The sequence below is a fragment of the Acomys minous genome (assembly GCF_964271855.1).
Source record: "Acomys minous genome assembly, chromosome: 13".
NCBI classification, from domain to species: domain Eukaryota; kingdom Metazoa; phylum Chordata; class Mammalia; order Rodentia; family Muridae; genus Acomys; species Acomys minous.
In genome coordinates this window covers 108,399,688-108,416,078 of record NC_140495.1, presented here as the reverse complement: position 1 = coordinate 108,416,078, position 16,391 = coordinate 108,399,688, and the positions used below count along the sequence as shown (strand labels likewise).

The 16,391-nt window shown below is 47.5% G+C and overlaps 2 protein-coding genes across 3 annotated transcripts in view; both read right to left on the bottom strand.

The window, feature by feature from the left end:
• The window catches only part of SLC26A8 (solute carrier family 26 member 8), a 57,052-nt gene that overhangs the window by 21,953 nt on the left and 18,708 nt on the right, over positions 1 to 16,391 (bottom strand). Inside the window, exons 5-9 of one of the 2 annotated variants that reach the window (XM_084754029.1) lie at positions 13,288 to 13,404; positions 10,308 to 10,489; positions 4,791 to 4,955; positions 3,889 to 4,038; positions 2,692 to 2,774 (exon numbers count right to left, since the gene is read on the bottom strand). In XM_084754029.1, coding sequence (XP_084610155.1) covers positions 2,692 to 2,774; positions 3,889 to 4,038; positions 4,791 to 4,955; positions 10,308 to 10,489; positions 13,288 to 13,404 — 697 coding nt within the window. The remainder of the gene's footprint in view (positions 1 to 2,691; positions 2,775 to 3,888; positions 4,039 to 4,790; positions 4,956 to 10,307; positions 10,490 to 13,287; positions 13,405 to 16,391) is intronic. The other variant, XM_084754030.1, reaches the window with a different exon arrangement.
• LOC311581625 (cyclin-dependent kinases regulatory subunit 2-like) lies at positions 4,964 to 6,971 on the bottom strand. Its single transcript, XM_084754077.1, has one exon. The coding sequence runs from the start codon at positions 6,053 to 6,055 to the stop codon at positions 5,738 to 5,740; it is 318 nt and encodes a 105-aa protein (XP_084610203.1). The 5' UTR covers positions 6,056 to 6,971; the 3' UTR covers positions 4,964 to 5,737.

Below are 16,391 nucleotides of genomic sequence, written 5' to 3'. Positions count from 1 at the left end.
CATATCTCAAAAACAAACTAAATGGCCAGGTGGTGGCGCATGTCTTTAATCCCAGCACTCGGGAGGCAGAGGCAGGGGGATCGCTGTGAGTTTGAGGCCAGCCTGGTCTACAAAGAGAGTCCAGGACAGCCAAGGCTACACAGAGAGACCCCCATCTTGAAACCCTCCCCCACCAAAAAAGCACACTAGAAATGGAATTATAGTTAAGAGGCTTCCCACAGTGAAGCCCTCAGGCCCACATAACTTCATTGGTAGATTCTACCAAGTACACAAGGAAGAAATCAGGATGGTTTCATAGAAACGTCTAGAAACTGAAGACATTACAAGGAAAAGAGAAGCGCACGTCAATGGTTCTCATGAATACGGCAGAAGAGATCTGACCAATGTACACAGAGACAGGTAACATGACAGAACCACACGGACTTCCTCTCAGGACCCAGGAGGCTTCATCCTCAAATGTCATGGCAGAAGTAGACAGAAAAGAAAAAGAAATCCTGATGGCTTGGGAGGGAGCGTGTGCGTGCGTACGCGCGTGCGTGCACACATACACACACACACACACACACATCTTACATAAGCTATCTTATGTATAACTTCATGCTGACATACTGCTTTAAACGTAATTTAGGAGCACGGATATATTCCATCTTTCATTTCTCTGAATAACTTTATAAGTCTGTTAAAAATGTCTTCTAAATCTTTTAGATATTGCTTGCTATTTGCAATTCTTATTTTTTCAGCCCTACGTCCCCTAGCCATCAGCCATGTGTGCCTGTGTGTGTGCTTGTGTGTATGTATATGCGTATGTAGTGTGTACCGGTGTGTATGTGTGTAGAGTGTATATGTGTGTTGTGTGCATGTGATATGTGTGTATGTGTTTGTGAGTAATGTGTGTAGTATATACATGTTTGTGTGCAAATATGTATATACATATGTATGTTTGTTATATGTTTATGTATATGTATGTATGTGTATGTTTGTGTGGGTATATACATGTGTCTGTGTATATTGTATATATGTGCATATGTATGTCTGTGTATATGTATGATGTGTGTCCAAAATACTTAATTGTTTTTATTATCTTTTACCATTTAAAGCTTATAATAGCTTATAATAATTTAAAGCTTATAATAGCTTATCTAAAAATGCCTCTTGGTTCGGGAGGCAGAGGCAGGCAGATCGCTGTGAGTTCGAGGGCAGCCTGGTCTACAAAGCGAGTCCAGGACAGCCAGGGCCACACAGAGAGACCAAAGACTCTGCCCCGTAGTCATCCAGCAGATGAAATCAAATGCAGTGGGTGCCCAGAGCTGCCAGCTTATTCAAAGATAACCTAACCAATTAGGAGGAAAATGTTCAGTGGCAGAGTTCTCGCGTGGCCAGTGTGAGGCCCGAGCGTCAATCCCAGCACAACTGAATGAAGAAAAGGGAGGAGAGGAAGGGGAGAGCGAGCGGCTGCAACCCACAGGCCAGTGGGTGACAGCGAAGCAACAGTTCTCTCCTGAACATGGAACCCTATGTTTCCTATCAGCCACTTGAAAATGATCTTTCATGCCATCTTTTCATTGTTGTTGTTATTGTTTTATTCTGGAGGTGAAGAGGCAGTGGTCTCATGCAGGCCAGGCTAGCTTTGTGATCAATGTGTAGCCAAAGCTAGCCTTTTTTTGTCTTTTTTTTTCCAGAGCTGAGGACCCAGCTAGGCAAGTGCTCTACCACTAAGCTAAATCCCCAAGCCACCAAAGCTAGCCTTTAACTCTTGATCCTTCTGCCTCCACTCCCTAAATGCTGGGATTACAGGTGGGGACAACATGCCGGCTTTCCTGCTCTGCTCTTGAAACCTGACAAGGGCGGGGCTCTGTGAGACCAGTAACGCCCACAGAAAAAAGAATCAAGTCTCTTTGAGGTGTCTGAGTAAGCTAACAGGCTCCACCCCCACCCCACCCCACCCCACCCCCACCCCCACCTTGGTTTTTCTTTTCTTTTTTGTTTTTTTGAGGCATGGTTCCTCTGTGTAAGATCCCTGTCTCTCCCGGACTCTGTAGACCACGCTGGGCTGGAACTCACAAAGATCCACCTGCCTCTGCCTTCCTGAGTGCTGGGATTAAAAGCGTGAGGCACTATACCAGGGCCAGACTCAGTTTTGTTTTGTTTTGTTTTGTTTTCCTTCTGACAAGCTCTCTTATGAGCAAAGTGGCAAAAGGAGAGTAAGGAAGAAACAAGGAGTTCTGCAGGCCCCTGTTTGATCACAAAAATCTGTGTTCTGTACTTGATCTTACACACTAGGCTGAGAACTATACTTGTGCTAAATGAATTTAGCAGTGGCCAAATACTGCTAGAAAAGACTATGAGGCAGGCTGTGCAGAGAAGGGCTGAGGGAGGTGCCTGGGCAGGGCAGCTGGTCATGAGGCACATGCACGTCATCCCAGCCGGTGGAGGCTGAAGTGAGAAGAGTGTGGAGTTCGAGGCTACCCTGAGTTCTCTAGCAAGACCCTGTCACAAAAACAGAAAGGAAAAGCAATCTTGAAAACTGGATGATGCCCCGAGATGGTGTCACACACATTTAGTCCCGGCAGGCAGATCTCTGTGAGTTCGAGGCCAGCCTGGTCTACAGAGCGAGTCCAGGACAGCCAAGGCTACACAGAGAGACCAAAGCCAAAACCAAAATGAACAAGCAAGAGAAGCGGGCTGACTGACCTGTAGGGAATCATGTTAATCAACATCTTGCTGTTCTCTGTGGCCATGCTTATGTTGTTTGTAAGTAAGGTGAAGCCGAGAATCTGTCAGTAGTTAAAGGAGAGGCATGTGATTAAATACTGTGCATTGCTTCCTAAGAAACCCTGTCTTGAAAAACAAACACAAAAGACGAGGCAGGAGGATTGTTGTGAATTTGAGGCCAGTCTGGGCTACATAGTGAGACTCTATCTTAAAATACCAATGAGAGGGAGAAAGAAAGAGACACAGGCACAGAGCAAATTTTGTAAGAATAGCATACATTTAAAACTGTATTCAGGGGAGAGGGCTCAGTGGTTAAGAGGTCTTGCAGAAACCATGGATTCAATTCTGGCACCCACATGGCTCACAACCATCTGTAGCTCCAGTTCCAGAGGATCTAATCCCCTTTTTCTGATTCCTCAGGCACTAGACATGCATGTGGTAACTTACATGCATGCAGTGAAACACCCATGCACATAAAGTAAAAATAAATAACTCATTTTTAAAAAGATTTATACACACACACACACACACACACACACACACACACACACACACACACGCCCTATTTGCATGTTTGCCTGCAGGCCAGAAGAAGACATCAGATCCCAGTATAGATGGTTGTGAGCCACCATGTGGTTGCTGGGAATTGAACTCAGGACCTCTGAAAGAGCAGCCAGTGCTCTTAACCTCTGAGCCATCTCTCTAGCCCAAAATAAATAACTCCTAAACAAAATAAAAACAAAAGCCCTCTATCAGCTTTCATCTGGTTCACTGTTTCTTTACAATTCTTATTGGAGTCTGTGTGCCTGGCCTGTGTGTGGTGTACTCACGGAGCCAGGGAATGAAGGGTACCTGGGTCTTGGAGCAGAGCTGAGTTAGTAGCTTCTTGAGGGAGTTCCCGGGAACTGAACTCAGATCCTCTGTGAGCAGCAAACGCTCCCTTCTTCCTGCCTTCCTGAGACAGAGTTTCTCTGTGTAGCCTTGACTGTCCTGGAACTAACTTTGTAGACCAGGCTGACCTTGAACTCACAGCGATCCTCCTGCCTCTGCCTCCCGAGTTCTGGGAGAGCAAATACTCTTAACCATCTCCCTGCTCTTCTTTGTCTCCCTAGGTTGCATATGTTTTTAAAGGAGTATTTACAGTGACTCATGGAGTCAAGTCTCAGAGACACCTACCAGGAACAGCTCCATGGGGAACTCAATGGGGTACCGGTTGAAGGAAATGCGGATGCACTTGTTGATTCTCAGAGCCACGACAGCAGTGAGGAACAGCAGGATGCTGGTAGAGTTAGCTTTGGGGAGAGCTATGCAGTAGTTAACTATGTTCTGAAAGAAGAGAACAGTGCAGAGGCTTCCTTAGGAATATCACAGCAGCTGAAACCTCCAACAGGTCATTCTTCTTAGGTGAAAGACCAAAGAGGAAAGCCGGGCATGGGGGCGCACGCCTTTAATCCCCACACTCTAAGAGGCAGCCTGGTCTACAGAGTGAGTCCAGGACAGCTAGGGCGAAACAGTGAAACCTTGTCTCAAAAAGCCAAAAAAACAAAAAACAAAAAACAAAACAAAATCTAAAAATGTGCCCAGAACGGCATTGACTCATCTGTAGCCCAGGCAGGCTTTGAACCTGAAACCTTCCTGCCTCAGCCTCTTCAAAGTAGGTGAGACTACAAGCCTGAGTTACCAGACCTGGTTTAATATGTTTTTGCTTGTATTTATTTATTTGTTTGTTTTTATTTTTCCAAATCCCAGCACTCGGGAGACAGAGGCAGGTGGATCGCTGTAAGTTCAAGGCTAGCCTGGTCTACAGAGTGAGTTCAGGACAGCCAGGGCCACACAGAGAAACCCTGTCTGGAAAAACAAACAAACAAACAAGGAAATCTTAAACAGAAGCGGTTATTACACCTGAGCACATGCTCCAACTGGCTTCTGCAGTTGACCAAGACACTAACTCTGCAGGAGGTGGAGTTACTGAGCCCCTTTCATCCTTTCGGACAGGCAGAAGTCTGCCCACTTGGGCCACTTTTTCTTTGTGGGCCAGAGAATGGGTGTGAATTCGGGGGAAGCTTGTGGTTACTCACATAGAAGAAGGAGATGGGACCAGCGTGAAAACTGATCATAATACCAAAGATGCATGTCATCTGGGCCAGTATGATGTGGAGAGCCACGGCCGCTAGGTAAGCGCTGGTTGCAGCCTCTGGCAGGTAGCTAGCCATGAAGCCCATGCCCAACATGCCCATTGACAGCTGGGGGAGGGGAGAAAAGGAAAAACAAAAACAGGCGGGTCATTATGTGGGCTACTTTTATGTCAGTCTGACACTGGCTAGAGTCATTTTGAGGGGATAACCTCAGTTGAGAAAATGACTGTAAGATTGGGCTGTAGGCAAGTCTTTAGGGTAGTTTCCTTCTTTTTAAATGCAACATACAAACTTTATCTAATAAAAATAACAGGTAAAGTAAAACAGGCACCCTTTTAGTTTTTATTTTTTAGTTTTTCTGAGACAGGGTTTCTCTGTGTAGCCTTGGCTGTCCTGGACTCCCTTTGTAGACCAGGCTGGCCTCGAACTCACAGTGATCCGCCTGCCTCTGCCTCCTGAGTGCTGGGATTAAAGGCGTGCGCCACCATGTCTGGCTAAAACAGGCACTTGTATTAAGAAAAAAACTACAAGAAAATCTTTAACAACTTCAAAACAATCTACTTGTAGTTGTATTCAACTGAGCTCTGTTGCTGTGAAGGATACAGCTCACGCACAGGTATGGGTCAGATTTGTACATTTTCCAGGTATTCACTGAATACTACCTTATACACACATACACAGTAAGTTTGAAAAGGACTAGATGATCCCAGCTGTCCTTCATTTTATTGTTTTATTTTGTTTGTTTTTCCAGACAGGGTTTCTGTATGTAGCTGTGGCTGTCCTGGACTCGCTTTGTAGACCAGGCTGGCCTCGAACTCACATCGACCTGCCTGCCTCTGCCTCCTGAGTGCTGGGATTAAAGGCGTGCGCCACCACGCCCGGCCTGTACTTCATTGTTGTTGTTCTTTTGGAAGAGGTCGTCTAACAAGAAGACCACGCTGTTCTGGCTTGTGAGTCATGTGATGAACCCATCCTAGCCTCTGATGGACACCGAGTCTCCTCCACTCCCCTTTGGACAGCAGATACAGCAGATGAGTTTTTGGTACTTGTTTAGAGAGTTCTCTGGGTAACATGACGTGCGGGTACTCACAGAGCTGGTCAAAGTACTTGGAGTAACTGATCTGCTTCTGGGCCATCCTGCTGGCGCACAGAGGAGAAAATGGGAGCAGGAAAACATGGCACAAGGAGCTCCACGTCCACCTATGCATGGCCAGGGCAGTGACTAGAATCTAGGGCACTTCCTAATTAGTGAGTGATGGGGATGGGCAGCCGCTGTGGGCGGGGCCATCCCTGGGACAGACAGCCGCTATGGGCGGGGCCATCCCTGGGCTGGTGTCCTGGGTTCTATAGGAGAGCAGTGTTGAGCAAGCCATGGGAACAAGCCAGTGAGCAGCACTCCTCCATGGCCTCTGAGCAGCTCCTGCCCCTGAGTTCCTGCCCTGCTGGAGTGCCTGTCTTCACGTTGATAATGAACTGTTGTATGGAACTGTGAGTGAAACAAACCTTTTCCTCCCCAAGTTGTATTTCTCTGTGTAGCCCTGGCTGTCCTAGAGCTCACCCTGTAGACCAGGCTGTCCTGGAGCTCACCCTGTAGACCAGGCTGTCCTGGAGCTCACCCTGTAGACCAGGCTGTCCTGGAGCTCACCCTGTAGCCCAGGCTGTCCTGGAGCTCACCCTGTAGCCCAGGCTGTCCTGGAGCTCACCCTGTAGCCCAGGCTGTCCTGGAGCTCACCCTGTAGCCCAGGCTGTCCTGGAGCTCACCCTGTAGACCAGGCTGTCCTGGAGCTCACCCTGTAGCCCAGGCTGTCCTGGAACTCAGAGAGCTACCTGCTTCTGCCTCCCTAGTTTGTCATGCTATGTCATCTTAGCGATAGTAACGCTAACTAAGACAGTCACAAGTCAGCGATAGCACCAGCTGGACTCCCCAGGGGCCCCACGGCCTCTGCTCAAAAGATTCCCAGCCAAAAGATCAGGGCCACCTTGGAGAACTCTCCAGGCTCTTTCCCTAGTGAACAGGGCTCCCTGGGTGCTGACTCAGAGGCTCCCAACAGGCACCAGCTCACTCTTCTGAAAACTTTGACAGCGGTTGGATTCTTTCATCTCTGCCCTCTAGAGGGACATGGAGGAAGCAGCAACGGCAGGCAGATGGAAAGGAATAAGGCTCATCTTTCCAAGGGCTTTGGGTCAGGGCGGCTCTTCACAAAGGAAGACAAGGAGGTGGAACTGAGGTGCAGCCTGTGGTGAGGTGGCGCAGCTCCAGCACTCAGGAGGTGGGGGCGGAAGGATCAGGAAGTCGAGGTTACTGCATAGTGAACTGAAGAGCAGGGGGCTATGTAAGACCCTGTCCCACAAGAAGCAAGCATGCAAACAAGCCCACGCACCACGTCAAACTTTCCAGCCTTGTGGCTGCTGGGTTTTAAGAATGATTCAATAAACTGTGCGTGGTGGCGCACACCTGTAATCCCAGCACTCAGGGAGGCAGGCGTATCTCTGTGAGTTCAAGGCCAGCCTGGTCTACAAAGTGAGTCTAGGACAGCCAAGGCTACACGGAGAGACCCTGTGGGGCGGGGGGTGTGGAGAATGATTCAATAACTGCCAGACAGTGGTGGCATGAGCCTTTAATCCCAGCACCTGCAAGCAACTGCACATGCACAAAGACATACATAAAAATCATATCGCCCAGTCATCCTTCCAGTCCAAGTCTCCCTCTCTTGTACTTTACACTGTTTTAAGAACACTTTATTTTATTTATCTATCTGTATCTGTGGGTGTATGTGGCCATGCATATAGGGGTCTGAGAATGTGCCAGACCCCTTGGAGTTGGAGATACACATGGTTGTGAGCTGCAAGAGCAGCTAGTGCTCTCATAGTTGAACCATCTCTCCAGCCTCTAGCTTGATTTTATTTTTATGTGTGTTTTTAAATGTGTCTTTGTACATGTGCAGTTGCATGCAGGTGCCTGTGGAGCCCAGAGGAGGACACTGGATCCTGTGTAAACAGGTTACAGGTGTTAGTGAGCCTGTTATGACTCAGGTCCTCTGCCAGAGCAAGATGCACTCTTTTTTTTTTTTTTAAGATTTATTTATTATTATGTATATAGTGCTCTGTCTGCATGTACACCTGCACACCAGAAGAGGGTATCAGATCACATTATAGATGGTTGTGAGCCACCATGTGGTTGCTGGGAATTGAACTCAGGACCTCTGGAAAAGCAGTGAGTGCTCTTGCTCTTTTTTTTTTTAAAGAGAGATTTTTTAATTTAATCAATTGTTTCCCCCTCACTTGTATCCTTCCATTCCTCCCTCCCTCCCGCTTTCACCCTATTCCCCTCCCCTAGGTCTGTGAGGGAAGGGGACCTCCTCCCTCACTATATGGTCATAGACTATCAAGTCTCAGCTTGGTAGCCTGCTTATCTTTTTTTCTTTCTTCTTCTTCTTCTTTTTTTTTTTTTTCCTCCAAAACAGGGTTTCTCTGTGTAACAGCCCTGGCTGTCCTAGACTCACTAGACCCAGCCTTGTAGACCAGGCTGGCCTTGAACTCACAGCAATCAGCCTGCCTCTCTCTGCCTTCTGAGTGCTGGGATTACAGGTGTGCCACCACACCCAGCCCTTTAATGGTTTTTTGTTTCACTTGCACTCTGCCTAAGGTGTGCTTGTGTGCACAGGAGCAGGCCCACGGGCTGCAGTTCGTGGACTGGCCGCCCCACCTGTGCTTATGCATGACCCCCTCTCTTTGACTGGAATTCCAAGAGGAAACCTGCTGTTGTTTGATGTGCTTTCCCTTTGTTGGGAAAATGCTTTGCTCTGCTGCTTGAGGAACGTTTTCTCCCCTTTGCTTTAGTTTTCAGAAGTTTCTAATATATTTCCATGTGGATTTCTATGGTTTTTCCTACTTGAGAGTTTGCTCAGCCTGTTAAGTTTGCATATTTATATAAATAAATGTGGGGAGTATATAGTTATCATTTTTATAAAATACCTCAACTAGGTTCTCATTCATTCATTCATTCACTGAGATAGAGCCTCATTATGTGGCCCAGGCTGGCTTCCGGCTCCTAGTACCTGGGGCCAGAGGCATGTGTGTGGCACTCTGAGAGGGAGCTGACAATCACCATCTCCTTGATGCTCACAGTGTGGCAGGCTCTCGCTGAGTGTTTAACATGAAGCTTTCCACTTAATCTTCTCAAGAGCAAACCCCACAATTCCCACTTGACACAAAGAAGAGCTGAGGTTCACCAATGTGTAAGCGTTTCCTAAAGCAGCCAGCCCACAGGTGTGAGTGGCATCTATGGGGGCAGCTGGGCCTCTGTCTGCTCCCAGGAGAGCCTCAGCTAACGAAGGCAGTCCTGGGGACCAATGAGAACACCAGGAGAGCCCCAGCTGAGGAAGGCAGTGGGGGGGGGCAGTGAGAACACCAGGAGAGCCCCAGCTGAGGAAGGCAGTCCTGGGGGCTCAGTGGAGAGGGCAGAGGAGTAAGTCTGAAAGGACGGCTTGTGTGCGGTGGCGGGGCTCAGCACACGAGCACACGTGGACCTTCGGGTGAGCCACTCTATTACTGAGCCCAGCTGTGGTCTCGGTTCTCATCACTGCAGAAGCCAACACCACTCCAGGCTCTCTGACAACTGTCAAGCCCAAGTTCAGCTCCTGAGACCAGAAGTCTTTCACCTTCTTGTCCAAAGACTAGAAAAAGTGATATATAGGTACGTTTACATATACATATATGTCTATATACACACATATCCATCCATACATGTGTTTATATATACATACACACACGTATATGTTTATATGTGTGTGTGTGTGTGTGTTTCTTTCCGAGACAGGGTTTCTCTGTGTAGCCCTGGCTGTCCTAGACTCACTTTGCACATCAGGCTGGCCTCAAACTCACAGATTTACCTGCCTCTGCCTCCTGAGTACTGGATTAAAGGCGTGTGCCACCACCTGGCTTGAACAAGTGATATTTGAAAGGGAAAAATGAGGAACGGGCTCTAAGCCCTAGACCCTCCTCCTCCTCACAGGAAGGAAGATGACTAGGAACCAGAGGAAGATTCTAAGTCAGGGTGGACAGTTCCCGAGTGCTCAGAGAGGAGCCACTCCAGACACATGAGCGCCAGGATGGGCCTCTTACAACTGCTGTGTCAGTTACTGTGTTGCTGTAGCCAAGTGGCCAACAAGTTGGGAGTGTGGTGGCAGGGCGTGCAACCGACTTTCCTTTTTTACTCACATCCTGCAAAACAGCAAGCAGAGAGCATCAAGAAAGTGGAGCTGGCTTACAAAACCCTCCAGGGCTGCCTCTGGGGGCCCACCTCCTCCACGGGGCTCCGTGTTCCAGAAGTTTCGCAGCCTTCAAGACAGCACCCCCAGCCGAGGACCAAGTGTCCACTCACAGCCATCTTGAGGGAACAGTTCACACTCAAACCACAGCAGACCCATTTCTTTAAGAACTCAGAGTCTCAGCTCCTACCTGGATAATTCCGGTCAGGAACGTTGTGGTTGCCACCATGCTTAAGGATCCATTATAGTTAACGTAGAAGGTGGGGACAGAAAAGTCATCCTTGACAAAAGTCCCCATGATCAGGTGACCATTGTTGAATGGCCTCTCCTTCAGGACGTTGATCATCAGAGCACTCACAAGGAAGAAGGCGCCTGGGAAAGAAGTTTGGGAAACATACTTCTAGTTTAGGAAAACCGAATGATTAGTTTTTTTTTTTTTAATTTATTTATTTATTATGTATACAGTGCTCTGCCTGCATGTACGCCTGCAGACCAGAAGAGGGCATCAGATCTCATTATAGATGGTTGTGAGCCACCATGTGGTTGCTGGGAATTGAACTCACGGCCTTTGGAAGAGCAGTCAATGTTCTTGACCTCTGAGCCATCTTTCCAGACCAACGGAATGATTCTTATTACTTGCAAATCATTGTTGGGAAGGAAGAGAAAGCAGGGAGGAGAACTGGGCCTCACAGAATCTAGAGCTGGTAGTTCAGGTGTTCCATCTCTGTGGCACGGAGGTTGGGATTCACGCACAGACTGTCTGGAAATGACGGGTTTAGCCACTGTGTCTGCACTTACAGGCTGAGTTAAAGAAGGGCTTCCAGGCATTTAACACCAGGCAGAGACAGGTGGATCTTTATGAGTTCAACGCCAGCCTGGTCTACATGGCAAGTTCCAGACCAGCAGCTACATAGTGATTCCGTATAAATAAAATAAAATAAAATAAAAGTATCATTATGGCCAGGCATGGTGGCCACACCTGTAATCCTGGCACTCAGGGGGGCAAAGCAAGTCCAGGATAGCCAGGGCTACACAGAGAAACCCTATCTCAAAAAACAAAAGCAAAACAAAAAAGAATACCAGGAAGAAAATAACACTCAATGCTTTTTAAGGGTTAGCCAAGTGCCAGGAGAGACAAAACTGGCTTCAAATGGTGTTTCATTTTGTACTTGTGTTGCCATGCACACATGGGAACAAAGGTAAACCCTACCCTTGAAGCTCTAATCCACCTCATCAACAGTACATGACCATGACTGTGATGCTCCTCAGGAACTCAGGAATATGGCATTAACTGTTTTCTTCATACTCAACACGTAGCATGTCTGAGTCAGGCAGGCATGCATGGTGCAACACCCGTGTCTGTGTCTAGAGGTTGGGGTGCTGGCCAGGCTACATGCAGTGCTGGAGAAGACATTGGAAAGAATAATAAGTGGTCACTTCAGTGAAGGGTACAGTCAGGGAGCCTCTCCAAAAAGCAGTTTGTGACTTGGTTTCCATGCAGGTCCACGTATGTGACACAGATCTTCTGATGACGTAACCTTCAACTGCTCTAGTCACTCCTAAGCTAGTGGATGGACTTCTGACCCAGGGGGTCAGCCTGTGTCCAGCCTGTGGGCCTCAGTGCTTTGATTACTATGACACTTTTCTTTTCTTTTCTTTTTTTCGGTTTTTGAGACAGGGTTTCTCTGTGTAGCCTTGGCTGTCCTGGACTCACTTTGTAGATCAAGCTGTCCTTGAACTCACAGTGATCCACCTGCCTTTGCCTCCGAGGGCTGGGATTAAAGTCATGGGCCACCATGCCCCGGGGCTTACTTTTCTTATTGTAGGTTAATTAAGCTGGCAAGTTATATTATAAATCATGGAGTTTGATTATTATGGATCCAGGTAATGGATTGAACTATTCTAGCATTATTAGAGAAATCACTATGGGCTTAAAAGTTTTTTTTTTTTAAGATTTATTTGTTTTGTGTTGTTTTATGTGTATGGGTTATGGGTGTTTTGAATGTGTGTCTGTGTACTAAATGTATTGTTAATGCCTGTGGAAGTCAGAAGATGGTGTCAGTTCCCCTGGAGCTGGTGTTATAAATTGTTGTAAATCACCAGGCGGGTGCTGGGAACTGAACCCAGGTCCTCTGTAAGAGCAGCCAGTGTTCTTAAACACTAAGCCATTTCACTAGGCCTGTGCTTGATTTTTTTTTTTTGTTTGTTTCTCTCCCCCCCCCAAGATAGGGTTTCTCTGTGTAGCCTTGGCTCCCCTGGACTCGCTTTGTAGACCAGGCTGGCCTCAAACTCACAGGCCATATTTGATTTTTAGAGGTACTCAAAGCAAAAGATTATCTTAAATTGGACTGGAGAGATGGCTGCTCTTCCAGAGGTCCTGAGTTCAATTCCCAGCAACCACGTGGTGGCTCACAACCATCTATAATGTGATCTGATGCCCTCTTCTGGCGTGCAGGTATACATGCAGGCAAAGCACTGTATGCATAATAATAAATAAACAAATCTATTAAAAAAAAAGATTAGTCTGGTGTGGTGCACACCTTTAATCCCAGCACTTGAGAGGCAGAGGCAGGTGAATCGCTGTGAGTTCGAGGTCAGCCTGGTCTGCCAAGGCTATTACATAGAGAGACCCTGTATCGAAAAACCACATACACAAAAATAAATAAATAAAAAAGATTATCTTAAGTCTCCAAGAAAACTTCAGACTTGGACTTCTGAACCATGCTGGAACTGTAAACACTATGAAGAGAGATTGAGAAAGACTGAACCCACTTTGCACTGTGGGACAGATGTGGGTTTTGGGGGTCAGGAGTTAGGATATTATACTTTGATCTCAAATGCCCCATGTTGAAGCCTTGGTGTTCACGCCACTGGAAATGGATGAATTATGTCCTTGAGGACATGCCCTTGAGAATATCTTGTCCCCTACCTCATGTGTGTGCATGTGTGCATGTGCATGTGTGAGTGTGTGCATGTGCACACACACGAGAGCACATACTTCTTAGCTCCCATGGGTGAGCTGCTTTGCTCCACCATGCACTTCAGATCACGATGCTAAGCTCTGAGCCAGGCACTGAAGCCTTCCCTGTGGGAGCTCGAGTTCCCAGGTATTTCCCTTGGTGACCGAAAGCTGACTGCACGGATTGCTAAGCAACCAGCACTGAACTCACCGATGGACATTTGATGACATGATCCAAATATTACATAAATGACAGAAGAGCAGAAGGTGGCGTACGTGACATTGAGGGGAGGAACCAGTTGCCTTGTCAGCAAACTCAATGTCAGGCCTGAAAAGCAAAGTAATCTAATTAAGGAAAGACAGTCTGGCATTAAAAGTTACCTTAAGCTAAAAGCTGCTAAGAATGCGTAGGCCACATGTATAGGGTCCTAGTTTCCATGGTGCTTTTATAGTTTAGCTTTTTTTTTTTTAGACAGAGACTCATACAGCCCAGGCTGGCTTCAAACTATGTATCTGAGAGTGACTCTGAATCTCTGATCCTGTTGTCGCCACCTCCCGAGTCCTGGGACTGGCGGTGTGAGCCACTGTGCCAGTTTATGAGTGCTGAAGACTAACCTCAGGCGCTTTACCAACTGAGCTACAAGCCAAGCCCGACCCCTTGGCTCCTTGTCACAGCCTCACTGAGTGGAAAGGAGACAACGCAGCTGTGGGCTCGCAACGCCGAGAAGCGCCAGCACTGGGCTCACAACGCCGAGAAGCGCCAGCGCTGGGCTTGTGCCTGTGCCGGTCATGAAGGCCTGAGGGCTCAGCCCATGGGCAAGCAGTGCAGAGCACTTGCTGCTCTCCCAGAGGACCTGAGTTTAGTTTCCAGCACCAATGTGTGACTCTTTTTTTTTTTTTAATTTACTTTATGTATATGAATGCTCTATCTGTACGCATACTTGTATGCCAGAAGAGCACATGCTTGTATTGCTGGGAATTGAACTCAGAACCTCTGGAAGAGCAGACAGTGCTCTTAGCCACTGAGCCATCTCTCCAGCCCTCAGCACCAATGTTTGACAGCAGACAGCCACAGCCACCTGTAGCTCCAATTCCAAGGGATTGGATACCTCTGGCCTCTGAGGGCACATGCACTAACATGTACATACTCGCACATGGACACACAGACAGACGGACACAGAGAGAGAAAGAGAGACAGACAGAGAAAAGCAATAAAAAGTAAAAAGGGCAGTCCTGGGAACCCTTCAGGGCTAAAAGCAGAGTTGGAAAGCAAGGCAGCATCACGAAAAACTCACTTGCCTTCAGGTTGCCAGATGCCGTCTGTCTTCTATGTACTCACCACCCTAATCTCTTTCTTAGTATTTCTATAGAAGGCTTTAAAAATACTATTTATGGGGCTGGAGAGATGACTCAGAGGTTAAGAGTACTGCCTGCTGTTCCAAAGGTCCTGAGTTCAATTCTCAGCAACCACATGGTGGCTCACATCCATCTATAATGAGATCTGGTGCCCTCTTCTGGCCTGCAGGTGTACATGCAGGCAAAACACTGTATACTTAATACATAAATAAATCTTTTAAAAATACTATTTATGCCTGAGTATGGTGAAGTACATCTTTAAGTCCAGCACTGGGGAGGCACAGGCAGATGAATCTCTGTGAGTTTAAGGCCAGCCTGGTCTATATAGTGAGTTCCAAGTCTCTATGTAGAAAGACCTTGTCTAAAACAAAACCAAAAATAAACAAGCAAACAAAAAAACACCAAAATACTTATTATTCTGGGGTGTATGTGTCTGTGCACGTGTGTGTGTGTGTGTGTGTGTGTGTGTGTGTGTGTAGGTCAGAGGACAACTTCATGGAGTTGGTTTTCTCCTTTCATCTTGCCATAGGTTCTGAGGGTTGAACTGAGGTTACCAGGCTTCCAAACTCAGGCAGCAAGAACTCTACCAGTTGAGCTACAGCCCCAGTACCCCACTTTTTTTTTTCGGTTTTTTGAGGCAGGGTTTCTCTGTGTAGCCCTCGATGTCCTGGACTCACTTTGTAGACCATACTGGCCTCAAACTCACAGAGATCTGCCTGCCTCTGCCTCCCGAGTGCTGGGATTACAGGCGTGCAGCACCACACACGGCCTCCGCTTTTTTCTTAATCAAGGTTCTATAGATTGTAAAAGTGAAAACTCTGCTTAAATTCCCTTATGCTAAATAGGAGATGTATTATGAGGGCAGGAAGGACAGTTGAACTTAACCAGAAACTAGTATCGAACTAAAAAGGCATCGGGGTCTGAGGTGGGCATTTTCCTCACTTTCCTTGTCTCCCGGATCTCTCAAGCTTCTGCCTCTGGTTCCAGGATGGGACCAAGCTATGGATGGATACTCTTGTACATATCTCCTGGTCTAGAGACATATATGTCCTCCATGAAAACTCCTGGGGCCCATTTGCTATATAGTGGAACTGTTTGCCAGATCCATGCTCAGGGAAGATTGGGGCTAGGGTAGCATAGTGGCTGGGCATTTCCCTAGTGTGCACAGGGCCCTGAGTTCAACCTCTGTGCCACGTGACTCCGTGTGAACGCATGTGAGCTAGGAGGGGCTGAGAAGTAATGAAGCCCAGCCTCTTCACAGCGGACACATTTGGTCTTTGCTTGACTCTCGCCTGCTGCCCTGGAGACAGTAACAGTAGACCATCAGTGCTGCCAGGAAGGACTGGTCATGGTAAAGTGGGCCCTGTCAGCACATCCACCTGCACAGAGACAGAGGGGGGCCCTGGCTTGGGGCTTCTGAACACGGGGCGGGGGGGCTCCCCACACTGGAAACAAGACTTCAGGGACTGGTTTTTTTTTTCGAGACAAGGTTTCTCTGTGTAGCCCTGCCTGTCCTGGGTTCGCTTTGTAGGCCAGGCTGGCCTCGAACCCACAGTGATCCGCCTGCCTCTGCCTCCCGAGTGCTGGGATTAAAGGCGTGCGCCACCACACCTGGCTCACTTCGGGGACTGTTAAGAGATACTGGATCCAGAAGCCCATATGTGCCCAGCAACAGAGGACTAGATGAAGGAAGTATGGTGTAGCTACCAATGAAGTCTTGTCAGCCATCAAGAGGGAAGCTGTGTCATCTACAGGAAAATGGAGTCCATCAAAGGAAGTGAACAATTACTTTCTCAGAAACACAAATGTGTGCTCCTAGATCTTACATAGGAACATGAAACCATGTATGTGCACATGACATGTAAGTACAAGTAAAACCGTGTAGGAGGACAAGGGGACTAAGGGGCAGAAAAGGAGGAGGACGTGTGGTGTCACGCTCGGTGTATATTTACATCAATA